At 44.9% G+C, this 12212-nt stretch overlaps 1 protein-coding gene across 1 annotated transcript in view; it reads left to right on the top strand.

Annotated features, from left to right (window-relative positions):
- Window positions 1-10786, top strand: part of PAPPA (pappalysin 1) — a 241998-nt gene extending 231212 nt beyond the window's left edge. Inside the window, exon 22 of the mRNA XM_081282172.1 lies at window positions 10211-10786. Within this exon, the coding sequence (XP_081138298.1) occupies window positions 10211-10318 (108 nt within the window). The 3' untranslated portion in view covers window positions 10319-10786. The remainder of the gene's footprint in view (window positions 1-10210) is intronic.
- Window positions 10787-12212: the final 1426 nt, after the last annotated feature.

The raw sequence follows: 12212 nt of genomic DNA, 5'->3' as shown, positions 1-12212 counted from the left end.
TTCAGTCTCTTTTGTGGGAGAGGCAATGAAGAAGAAGGGCAGGACTTTAGGGAGAAGAGTGTCAAGGACAGAGAAAGCTTCCCAATGAAGTGACATGTACATTGGGACCTGAAGGAGTAGGAGATTTTCACGTGAAGGTGAACACAGTGTGGGGGCAGCAGGAGAGAGCCTGTTAGAGCTGCATGTGAAGTATGTCTTAGATTTAAGGCTCTCTTGTGGCAGAGTCAACTCTGTCCTAGACATTCCAGTTGCCCAAGGTGTATAGGGCTCCTCAGGTTCAAGATTCTGGACAATTGAGTCCTCAAGAAGAAAGGAATCTCAAAATAACACTTCCCATAATTTAAATTTCCCAGTGTAACTTCTACATACACTCCAACTTCTCAATTTTTTTCTCCTTTTTTCTTGGACCCAGCTACTCCCTGCAGGAGACTGGTTTTGAGGTGATAATAGGCAGAGAAAATCAATAACAACAAATACTATGTGGACTGCCATATATGTCAGCCACTTCTGGACACTTGGCCTCCATTATCTTCTTTAATCCTTCCACCAACCCTGACAGATCAATATTATTATTTTCACGGTGGACAAATTTGGGCTCAGACTACTTATGGGACTTCCCCAAGTAGTGAATGGTGAATACCAAAATTTGAATCCAGTGTTTTCCAACTCATGAGTCCTGCTCTTTCTGCTGCATAGGCTGAGTCTCAGAAGTAGAAAGTACATGTGAATAGGACTTTGTCTCTAGTGCACCTGGGCATGGCCCCTCCAGTCCTGGCTAGAGACGTTTCACCGTGAACCCAGACTGCCAGGGAATGTGGATGTGGGTTCCCTCCCCATGACAAAGAGTAAAGCAGCTTTTCCCAGAAGCAAAGAAAGGGTGGAGGTAGAAGAGGCTCCTTCCTTGGCGGTCATCCATGTCATCCAGACAGCCCCACAGGAGCTTCCCCTGGGTGTCCACAGGGCAGGAGAATGTTCTAGTTTCTCTTTCCAGCTTTCACATAATAGGAAGACTTGTGGGGGATGAGAAGTACTTCCTTCTCATTCTTCTGCCCTTACCTGTTGTTCCTATTTAACTTCTGCTTGTCCCCTGGGCCCTAACCTTATACCACAGGAAACTCCCTTCCTCTGAGCATCCAGGCTTGCCCTCAGAAACTCACCCACAGGGCAGATAGACTTCCCGCACTCTCCTAAATGACACACATTCCATTAGTGGAGCGGTGTGTGCTGATTTGCTAGATATGTGTGCACACTGTCTCATCTAGACTCCGGAACAGTCTGGCATGTTAGAAACATTGAGACTCAGAGAGGTGGAATCATTTGTACAAAGTGACAGAGCTATGTGTGGGATTTCCTAACTCCAAACAAGTCATAATAGCTAGTATTTATTGAAAGCTCACTCCTTGCCGGCAGTGTTAACTGGATTTTCATTTCATTTCATCAGCACAGTAGCTCTGTTGTAGCTGTTGTCCTTTTATCCTTCTTTTATAGATGATGAAACTCTCTTAGAAGAGCTAAGGCCACCCACCCAGTAAAAAATGGAGCTGAGATGCAAATCCAGAGTGTTTAAACCACATAGCCCCAGCCCCTAATTTGTCTGAATGTCTTGCTGCAGTGAGCTTGCATCTTATTTGAGCATCTTGCTTTCCCCCCCTGGTAGGTGAGCTTCTTGAATGACAGACTTCCTGGAACAGAGTGTTGGTAGGAACTCTAGGCCAGGGTCAAGCTCTCAGCACCTTCTCCTAGACTTCCTTCTTGCCAGCTTTCTTCCTAAGTCTCTTCCTGGTCCCCAGGGCTGGAGCCTCCCTGTTACTTGGCCCAGCATGATGTCTGTTGGCTCCTGCCATTCTTCCTGCCCTGTTTGTCTGTGCAGACACCAGCTGTTCTCCATATCCGCCTTGTAGAGCCATGGGGCCCTGCTGGCAGACAGGAGCAAGGCAGTGCAGGAAACCCCGTCTGGCAGGGGTGTCCAATTTCCCACCCAGACACCTGCCTGCAGTGCAAGGCAGACAGGAAGAGGCAGCACTTAGATTCTTAGAATGCCGGTTTATTATTTTTTGTTGGAGTCTCAAAAACAGAGCCGATTTTTGTAATGGTTGTTCCAATGACATTTCTTCATACCAAAAACAAAAATCAGTTTGTGATGTTTGCTAAGTAAGCAAATGTTGGTATTGTGAAGGAGGAAGGGGAAATGTCCTTAACAAAGTCAACTTACCTTTCTAAGGTGTGGTGGCCTAGAACACTTGTTATGTCATGTGGCTGATGGCTGCTAAAGGACTGATTCCAAAAGATGTCTAGGGTATTGGGGTACAGTCCTAGTCCTGTAATTTTTTAGCTCTGTGACTGTAAAAAGACCCAAGTCGCCTTGGGTTCTTATAACATTTGAATTAAATTCATGGTTAAGGATTCTTTATATGGTTTTTGGGTGAGGTGATCAGTGAGGGAGGAATTGAAGGCTACTTGGAACTGAGACTACAGAGAAGAAAAAATAATCCCAACAGCACATCTCAGCACAGAATGGTACACCCAATTGATCACATAAACTATAAGACTGCTATGCTAACTTGCCAAATCTGGGAACCCTACCTAAGTGAGAACGCGATTTATTAGGAAGAGACAATATATCCAATGTCTAGCATACTGGCCTAAGGAGCCTAGTGATTCTGTTAGATGTGGGAAGATAATCCAGATCATGAGATGGAGAGCAGCCTTCCTAGCTGTGTGGACCATGGCCCACATTGACAAAGGGCTAGAGGTGGAGATGCACAATAATCTCTGTTTTTGATCCAACAGCCAGAATAGTCCTTCTAAATCAAATCAGATCATATCACACCCCTGTGCAGAGCCATGCAGGGCCTCCCCACTCAGAAAAACACCAGTCCTGCCCACCCCATGACCTCTCTGCCCTCATACCACATTGCTCAACTCCAGTGCTCTGAATGCTGCTGCCCCTGGCACTGTCAGGCATCCCTCTACCCTGCAGTCTCTGTCATTGGCTAGTCGCTTGGCTGAGAATACTCTTCTCCATTCATGACTCACTTCCTCACCTCTTCTAAGTCTTTGCTAAGTGTTATGTTCTCAATGAGCCCCACCCTAACCACACACCCCACAGCACCCCCTAGCATCTCCACACCTATGTGTCCTGGGTTCTACTTTTTTTCTTCTTTCCTTAACACCATGCTGATGATGTGGTAATGATGGGGGTGGTGATGGTGTCGATAATGTCAAGGTTGATAATAACTTTTTGAGACAAGAGTTAGATTCCTTCATAAGGCCAAGTTAAAATATATTTTTTACCTATGATCAGACAATTCCTATCTCTATTATTGCTAGAATGAAATTTTCATGAGGACAAGAAAGTACATCTCTTTTGCTCACTGAGGTATTCCAAGTTTCGGAGTGCGTCACTATTTCCTGTCCTGTAGGTAGGTGATCAGTGCCCATAAATAAACCCATGTTGAGTGAGGTGAAGTGAGACATTCCCTGATCTGTGCTCATTGCTGTGTAGGCTGTGGTCTGGTCCCAGCTATGCTGAGTTTACATTGTGGCTGAGCGGCTGTACATAGAGTGTAGTAAGTGCTAATGGAAACACAGCAGATGAGGCAGGTCAACAAAGCAACACCAAAGTAAGACATGATCTGCAAAAGTTCATATCCAAGTGAAGAGAGTAGGGGAGGAGTAAAGAAGGGGTGTGAGGAAAAAGAGTGTTTCTGGCAAAGAGCATAGTCTGTGCCCAAGCCCAGGTATCAGCCCCCAAAATATTAGCCCCAAGAATGACTAGAGCATGGGACACAGGGGAAGGGGTCAGAGATGAGCCTTGAAGAGCAATCAAGGGTTTTTATACTTTAACTAGGGAGTCTGCACTTTCTCCAAAAGACAATAGGGACATTCACAGAGTATTTCACTAAGCACAGAATCAGTCTAGGGGATCCCAGAAGACTTTCTGGGAAAGAAAGTAGATTTGCTCAACTTGGAGGATTAGTGGAAGGTAACAGGCAGATAGTTCAGCGAACTACACAAACTCCTCCCTGTACAACAATTACTGACTTTAGAAGTGCTATGGTTCCATCCCTTTTAGGGTATAGCTCTATATAACTTTTATGTGTATGAAGGAGACATCCATCGTTAGCTTTATCCTGTGAAAGAATCTACCCTGTTGTCTTGAAAAAGTCATCATCACCATCACCATTATTAATATAACCAGTACCACCACCATCATGACCCCACTGGCAACAACGCCATCATCATCACCAGGACTTCCACCACCACCACCACCACCATTACCACCACCATCATTGCATTTGTTGGATATATATTTTATGGCATACACTGTTCTGAGTGCTTTCGGTGAATTTTATACTTTTTTGCAGAATAACTCTATATGATAGCACTGTTGTTACCTCCATTTTACTGACAGAGAAACTAGAGCCTAGAAAGGGAAGTAACTTATAGGGTAGCATATACTAAGTCAACAAAAAGGCAAGGACTCAAACCTGTCTCCATCTCACGGAGGCCGCTTTTCTCATCTTTACCCATGTGTTGCTCCACTTTATCCTCCATTCATCCACATGAACAGTTTTCCCAGAGGCAGACAAGCCACTGGACTTGCCCATTGCACCATGCCCTAAGCCAGGCACCATATCCAACCTACCCCCAAGAAGCTCACAGACAGTCCTCACCTTCACATCATGCCTTTGTCTACTTGGCTTCATTAAGTCTTTCCATGTATGTTGTGGAGGGCCTGAGATGTAGGCAGTTGAGGTGATTTACCCAAGGGGCCACAGCCAGCTGGTGGCAGAACCAAAGCTCTTCAGCCATCAGCACAGGATGCCTCTTGTTTCCCAGAATGCACACGCCATTCTCTGCTTGGTACCTCCCTGTTGCATCTGAGTCAGAATCTAGCCCCTGCCTGTTTCCAAGTGCCAGACAAGATCTGCAGTCAGCTTTGTGGTGCATTTGCCTGAGCTGCATTCCTGAACCACTCACACACACGCAGGGAGGTGTTAACCTGGACAACTCACCCCAAGGGAGAAACCCATGTGCCTGCACACCATCTCTAGCCCAGAGGAAAACAGGACAGACTCTGACTTTGAGTCACTGATCCAGGCTTGTTAACAGAGCCCAGAGTGGGTGGCCAAGCCATTTATGGGACAGCCTGGCCACATAGTGCTGGGAATCTCCAAATGTAAACTAGTCACAGTGGAGTTCAGGCTCTGTGTGGTAAGTTATTGTGGGAGGCCATCCGTAGGAGTAGTTGGGAAGCTGTTTGGGGAGTCAGAGAATCTGGGAATCAGGCTCTAAACTCTGACTTTAGCAGGATGTGATGCTTCTTCTTATGCCTCGTTTCTTTCTCTGTGGAGAGAAGATCCTGACTCCTGCTCTTCCTGCTTCTTGGGGGATGGTACAGAGGAGTGATTACACACATGGAGGCAGATCCTGGGCCACCTGCCAGCCCATCGACTCACCTTTTTGCATCTTGGTTTCCTCTAAGATGTCAAATGAGGACAGTGAGGATAGTGGCCTTATTGGGGTTGCTGGGAAGGGTGAGAGAGATGATGCACATTGAGCTTAGTCCAGTGCCAGGCACATCATAAGGGAGAAAGGCTGTGGGCCATTTAGACAGAAACAGCAGCCAACTCTGCCAGGTGGTGAGGAAAATGTCCTCTTTTTACTCTCACGTGCTGAAAAGTTGTGTTATTGAAATGGGGTTTAGAATCCTGCACCATCAACTTACCAACTGGTGCTGAGACTCAAGGCAAGTTGGAAGAACATTCTGAAGCCCCCAAATTCCATGTGTTGCTAATCGTGAGATTGTGCCATCAATGAGCTGGCATGCAGAAATCATTTGGCCTGCGGAAAGCCCTGGCGATTGCTAGTTTGTTTGCACAGTTGTGTTTGCTGCTTGACCTGCACAAACAGGCTTCCTGCAGTCTCTTTCTGACCAACCTAGGAATACCAGGACGCCTCCACCCTTCTCCTTGAAACCTCAGACCCTTGATTAGTGACCAACCTTGTGACAAGGGAGACCAAGCCAGTCTGTGAACAAGCAAGGAGAAGGAACCAGGCACTGTGCATTTCCTCCACATGGGACACTCTGAGAGCTGGAGGTGACATGATTTCAGTGATTTCTTAACAGAACATGTGGAGATCTTCATGGAGACCTCTGTCTTACAGATAGGGAGACTGAGGCATACAGGGTTCCAGGGACTAGTGAAAGTCACACCATCCCTACGTGGAGCCTACAAATGAATTCCAAACTTTGCTCAGTAAATACAGCTCCACTTAAAGCATGTGGTATAGACAAAGAGACTCTGGATCTGCATTCTGAGGCCAAATCCTTTAGATTTTATCATATTCTATATTGGGTTTCTTTGGGAAAAGGCTAAAACTTCCTGGGCTAATGGGCAAAGGGAAGAGAAAGGTGGCACCACTCCAGTACAGCCAGATGACCAGAGCAGCCCAAGGAACTCAATGGCAGCGAGGCCTTATCCACCAAGGATTTGGAAGAAGCTAATGGAACTGGGAAAGGCAGAAACAGGAGTAGAAAAGACACGGTTTACAGGAAAAGTCCGTATTTTTAATTCCTTTCTGGCCTGGGATTGGCCTTCTACCTTTCTCAAACTGAGAAGGATTTTTAGCCAGTTGGAAAGTTAGAAGCCCCGAAGTAAATTCTTGTTATACACATAGGGAAACTGAAGCCCAGAGAAGAGAAATAACTTATACTGAGTTCTACAGCAAGTGAGTACAAGAACAGAGCCTCCTTAACATTTGACTGAATGTTTGTGCATTCATTTGATCTTACCTCAGTGGGTCCACTGAATGAAATTTTATGGTAGATTGACTTCTACAGTAGCCCTGGCCCCTGTCCAGTCTGAGCTGGCACACAGTGAAGAAGTCACTTAGTACAAGAACAGTGTAAAGATAGGGTGCGAAGATTTAGTATGAAGGCTGTGGTGCCATCTTTGGCCAAACCAGTGAGATGTTCGAGATAAGAGGAATAAGGAGCCGGTCATGGCAGAAGAGTGCAAATGGCTAAAGACTTCATAGTAAGAAAACATTGGGAGTATTTGAGAAACCTATTAATAAATAATAAAGCCCAGGGAGTGAGGGGGGAAAAGAACCGGGTGAGGTGTGAAAATTCTATAGAGATCAGTTGACGCGAGGCCTTGAACTTGTGGTAAAGACTTTGGGTTTTATTATAAGAGGCAGAATTTGTTGAACCTGTGCCTGTGTGAGATGCAGATGTGATGGTGTCCCTAATGGGTACTGCAGCTCAATAGGGAAGAGTTTCAGGGAAGACATTAGAGGTAACTGGATCATTCTAATGGTAGAATGCGAGCAAGGGCAGGAGAAGGGGATGGAAAAAGGGATGGGTGAGTTGAGGACAAAGACATTGTGCACATGGTGGAGGTGCGAGATGAAAGAGGGACGGTAGGCAGAGATGATAGTGAAATATGAGTTGTGAGAAATTTGATTCTGCACTAATGGATCTGGAGTTGAGCATCTTCCTATGTGTTGGGCCATGTGCTGGGGCTTCTGCATGTTTCTTCTTGTTTTATCCTCACTACTACATGACATATGGTACTTTTTTTAAAAAATCACCCTTTTATAAATGTAGAAATTCACAGTCATGGCAGTGAAGGAATTCTCCCCAAATCGCTCAGCAAGTGTGAGGCAAATGGATTTCAGTTCAGGCCTGTGGGCCGCTAGGGTGGTACTCTCCATATGCTAAGCTCAGTCATTGGAATTTGAGGTGACCCTGCCCTTGGTTTCCCCACTTGGACATGGAGAGTTTTCTCTGTCTCTTCCAGCTCTAATATCTCTTGTGCTCGTCTTGAAAGTTAAGAGGTTGTGGGGAAATGATTCTAGAAGTTGTGGAAGAACATTCTAGATTCTAGATGGGGTTCTCTAGATTAATTCCATAAGTTACGGAAGTAGGAAGGTCAATCTCCTGAATAGGGAATTGTGAGAAAAGAGAATCAAGCACATATTACTTTAATAATAAAAGAGAAGCAAAGAGATGGCTCAGACATAAGTACAAAGAAAGAAGGGAGGGAGAAAGAAATGAAAATCCATTCACTCTGTGGCTTAGGCTCTGAGAAAACAAGAACGAAGGGGCTGGGGATGTGGCTCAAGCGGTAGCGCACTCGCCTGGCATGCGTGCGGCCCGGGTTTGATCCTTAGCACCACATACCAACAAAGATGTTGTGTCCGCCGAGAACTAAAAAATAAATATTAAAAAAAAAATTCTCTCACTCTCTCTCCTCTCTCACTCTCTCTTTAAAAAATAAAATAAAAAAAAAAAAACAAGAACGAATAAGACTTGGTCCCTGCCACAGTAGCCAAAAAGTCTGTGGGAGGATAGATCTGGGAGAGAGAAGGAGAGAGAGAGAAGGAGAGAGAGAGAGAGAGAAGAGAGAGAGAGAGAGAGAGAGAGAGAGAGAGAAAGAGAGAGATTGTATGTAAATGTATATTTGTATACATTACACATATGTATATTTGAGTGCTTGGCATATGTTAAGTGCTATATTAAGTGTGTTTTGTGCGTTATTTTGCTTATCCCTCATCATGGTGTTGGGAGGTATGTGTGTATACCTTCATTATTCCTGTCTAATGAATGCATTTACTGAGCCTCAGAGAATTATCCCATGCCCAAGGTCACAACTTTATAGATGAGAATGCCGTGCTGTAGATCGAAATCTTACTGATATTCAGCCCGATGTTTCAAATTATTGCAAAAGTTTTAGGATGGAGAGAGGTTGGGAGCCAAGAGGATGTGGAGGGAAGGAAGAATGAGAGAGAATCAGGAAGGGCAAAGAGAAAGATTTAAAAAAAAAAAAAAAAAGAGCTGGCTATAGAGAACGAGCCCATAAGTAAGTACACTGAGAACGAGGGAGGGAAACAAAGATGCTCTCAGAGACTGTGAGCACTTGGAGACCCTGCCCAGGCAGGAGGCGAATGAGGTCATTAAATCCATCTGCGCAGATGGGGACCCTCTGGGGAAAGTTATAAGCAAATGTTATGATGCAATGAGGTGAAATCGACTTGCGTTAGTTCAGGCTGAGACTCCAGCAGGGACTGCACTGCTCGCTTTGGAAAGATGGATCGTGTGCTGGATGGGAAGACACTGTCTCTGTTGGGCTCTTCCTTTCAGTTTCTAGGAAGGCAAGCCGGCCCAAGGTCACAGAGCACATAAAGGATGGACTAGGAACCAGAACAGGGGCCTTTCACTTTTTCTCATGCTAAAGCCTGCTTCAGAGGTCCTTAAAATAAAATTTGTTCAAAACCCACATGTGAATTATTTCCTGTTCAGGATTTCAGCCTAGGCCCAGAATACCAATATGAGCATTAGGCATTAGTGATGCTTTCTTCATTTTCTCTTTCTTTCTTTCTTTTTTTTTTTTTTTAACCACAGATTACCACTTTACCACTAAGCCATATCCCCAGCCCATTTTTTAATTTTTTTTATTTTGAGACAGGGTCTCAATAAATTGCTTGAGGCCTCACCAAGTTGCTGAGGCTGGCTTGCAATTTGCAATCCTCCTGCCTCAGCCTCCTGAACTGCTGGAATTACAGGTGTGCGTCACTGTACCGGCTAATTATGTTTTCTTAAACTACAGTTCCACACCCTTTATTTCCCTTGATCATCAAGAGTTCTACATATTAGGTATCCCACTGTACAACTATATTAAACAATGTTGGGATAATGCATTAGTGTATTACAATTTTTCCAACATAATTTTACTCAGCCCTTTTAGTTGACAGTGGATCTTACATCTCAACTCTGAATATAGTAACCTGACACTCAGAGAGAAGTAGCTTATCTTTCTTTAAGTAACAGATCTCTTATCACTTTGGGCAAATGCCCGTCCCTTTCTCAGCCTCAGTTTCTTCATCAATGAAAGGGTGATTTTTTTTTTTGTTGGAGTTTTTCTTAGAGAATTATAAAAGCAAATTAGTATTTTCTTGTCTGCAAAGTGTTCAGCACATGGCCTGTTACAACGAGTACCTCTGCAAAGGGGACCTGCTATGATAATGACCATGGTGCTACTGATAAAAGTTATTGCAGTGCTAGCAAGAAGCTGAACCATGTCCAGATTTTGAATCTTCTCCTCAAATTCTGTGATGGTCCTCATGCCCTGAGCTGCCTCTCTGATAATTACTGCATTAGACTTAACCACCTAACTCACTCCCTTTCTGTTTCCCTCTGCAGGTCACCCCTTTCCCGATGTCCTGTGACCTACAAGGTGACTGTGCTTGTCGGGACCCTGAGGCCCAAGAACACAGCCGGAAAGATCTTCGGGGATACAGTCACGGCTAAGAAAGGACAGGAGTTTTCAAAGAATTCCCAACGCCAAGACCTACATCCCTTTGGTATTGATTTCACAGTCCGCTGCTCAATGGAATGGCCTCTCCACACCAGGGATCCTTAGCACCCAACCGGTCTGCCTTTAATTTCACCAAGGAAGGACTCAGAGTGGGGCAAATGAACCAAGTCTCGCCATGTTGAATGATGGAATGGAATCCCATCCCAAAATCTGAGATGGATGGCATATGCAGTGTGCAGTCCCAGAGCCTCCTAAAATTCTAACCATTTGTCACATGACCACAGCAAAAAACATGTTCTGTATGTAGGAGTATGCATATCTGTGGTTAGAACACATGCATGCATACACACCCATACAAACATCTGTGTGAGGACAGCTCTGGAGACTGAGCAGAAAGAGACTGGAACAAACTCAATCTTTCCTTTCCCAAGCTCCTAGCCAACACTATCCTTGGGAGAAAGAGAGTTACAGAAACTGCTAAGACCAAGTACTGAGATGCCAAGATTGCTCACATCCCGGGGCTCAGAATATGTACAGCATACACAATTGTGCAGTCCTTTGGGATTAGAAGTGAAATGATCCGTGATCACCCACCTTCTAGGGAACTAGGGCCTAGGAAAAGGTAAAGATTCCAAGGTATGCAAAGCCCCCCACCCAATTATTCTGCTGCCATGGGGATTTTACCCCAACTCAAGGGTTCGAGGTCAAGCTGGAAATGGCTTAAGGACTGCAAAGTCAAGGTATTATACCAGCCCCCTGCTTGAGGCTTGAGGTCATAAGATCCCTCCACATCCCACCAGTTTCCCAGATCTTGCCTTGGGACCACATTTGCTGCTACTTTTCCTGCTGCTCTATCTTATACATTAAGTACCCCAAGATGGTAGAACTAGGTTAGGAAAAACCCCACACAACCAAGCAGTCTGCCTTAAAAATGACCCATATTTCCCACAGTTCCTCACTTAGCCCTTCTACAAAAGAAAAAAAAAACCCTCATGGGCCCACATGGTGAGAAGTTAAGAACCCTATGGGTGGGTCTCTTATCCTGGAAGGGAATTGAGGGACCTCAGATGCTGGAGCCCTTCCCGAGAGTCCAGAACGTCTAAGCCAGTGTTAGATTTTGTAATCAAGTGGAACAGTGTTAAGCTTCTGGGATGTCAGAGCCATCCAGAGACTAGGAATTGTCAGGACTGATGGATTCTTATGTGTCTCCTCGTCTTCCTAGCCCTCCAGGCCCGAGTCCGCATTGATTCTGAGACCCTGACTCTTGTTCTGAGTAGTTAGAATTCTGGAACAGAGAATCACCTTGGATGTGATCAGCGGGGCTGAGTTCTACAGGGAAAACAGAGGGAAGCCCAAAAGATCACAGCCTTGGTAACCAATATGGTCATCAGGTTTTCCATATAATTTTCCAGCCACCAGGACTCCTTTCCACACCTGTGAATGGACAACCCCTCCCTCTCTTCCATGTTCAGCTTCCAAAAGTCAAGAGGAAATCAGCCAATGGAACATGGAAGTCTCCACCTCTATTAGGGCCTCTTTACCTCTTTCTAGTCAGTTGCCTGTCCGTGCCCTTTGAATTAATATGGGAAGACATTCATACAGGATGAAATGGAGACAGTTGTTAAACCTGACATATTTTTTGAAAGCTGGAGCTGGGACATAAGGAGATGGGAGGGTTTAAACTAATTATATCCATAGAGATTACTGTAAATCAAGTGATCTCGAGTCAAGTGAAGACAACCAACAAAAGCAAAGTCTAGGACAGAAATGGAAAACACCAGGCACATGTGCAGCCCCTCCTAATTCCTGCTTCCAAGGCAGGCATTATTAATCCATCATGTCCCCTTTTCCTATTGGGACCAAAAATAACTTCAGAAATAATCTTAT

This window comes from Spermophilus citellus, assembly GCF_964194105.1.
Source record: "Spermophilus citellus genome assembly, chromosome: 2".
Classification (NCBI taxonomy): Eukaryota; Metazoa; Chordata; class Mammalia; order Rodentia; family Sciuridae; genus Spermophilus; species Spermophilus citellus.
This window is presented reverse-complemented; position numbering and strand designations above follow the sequence as displayed.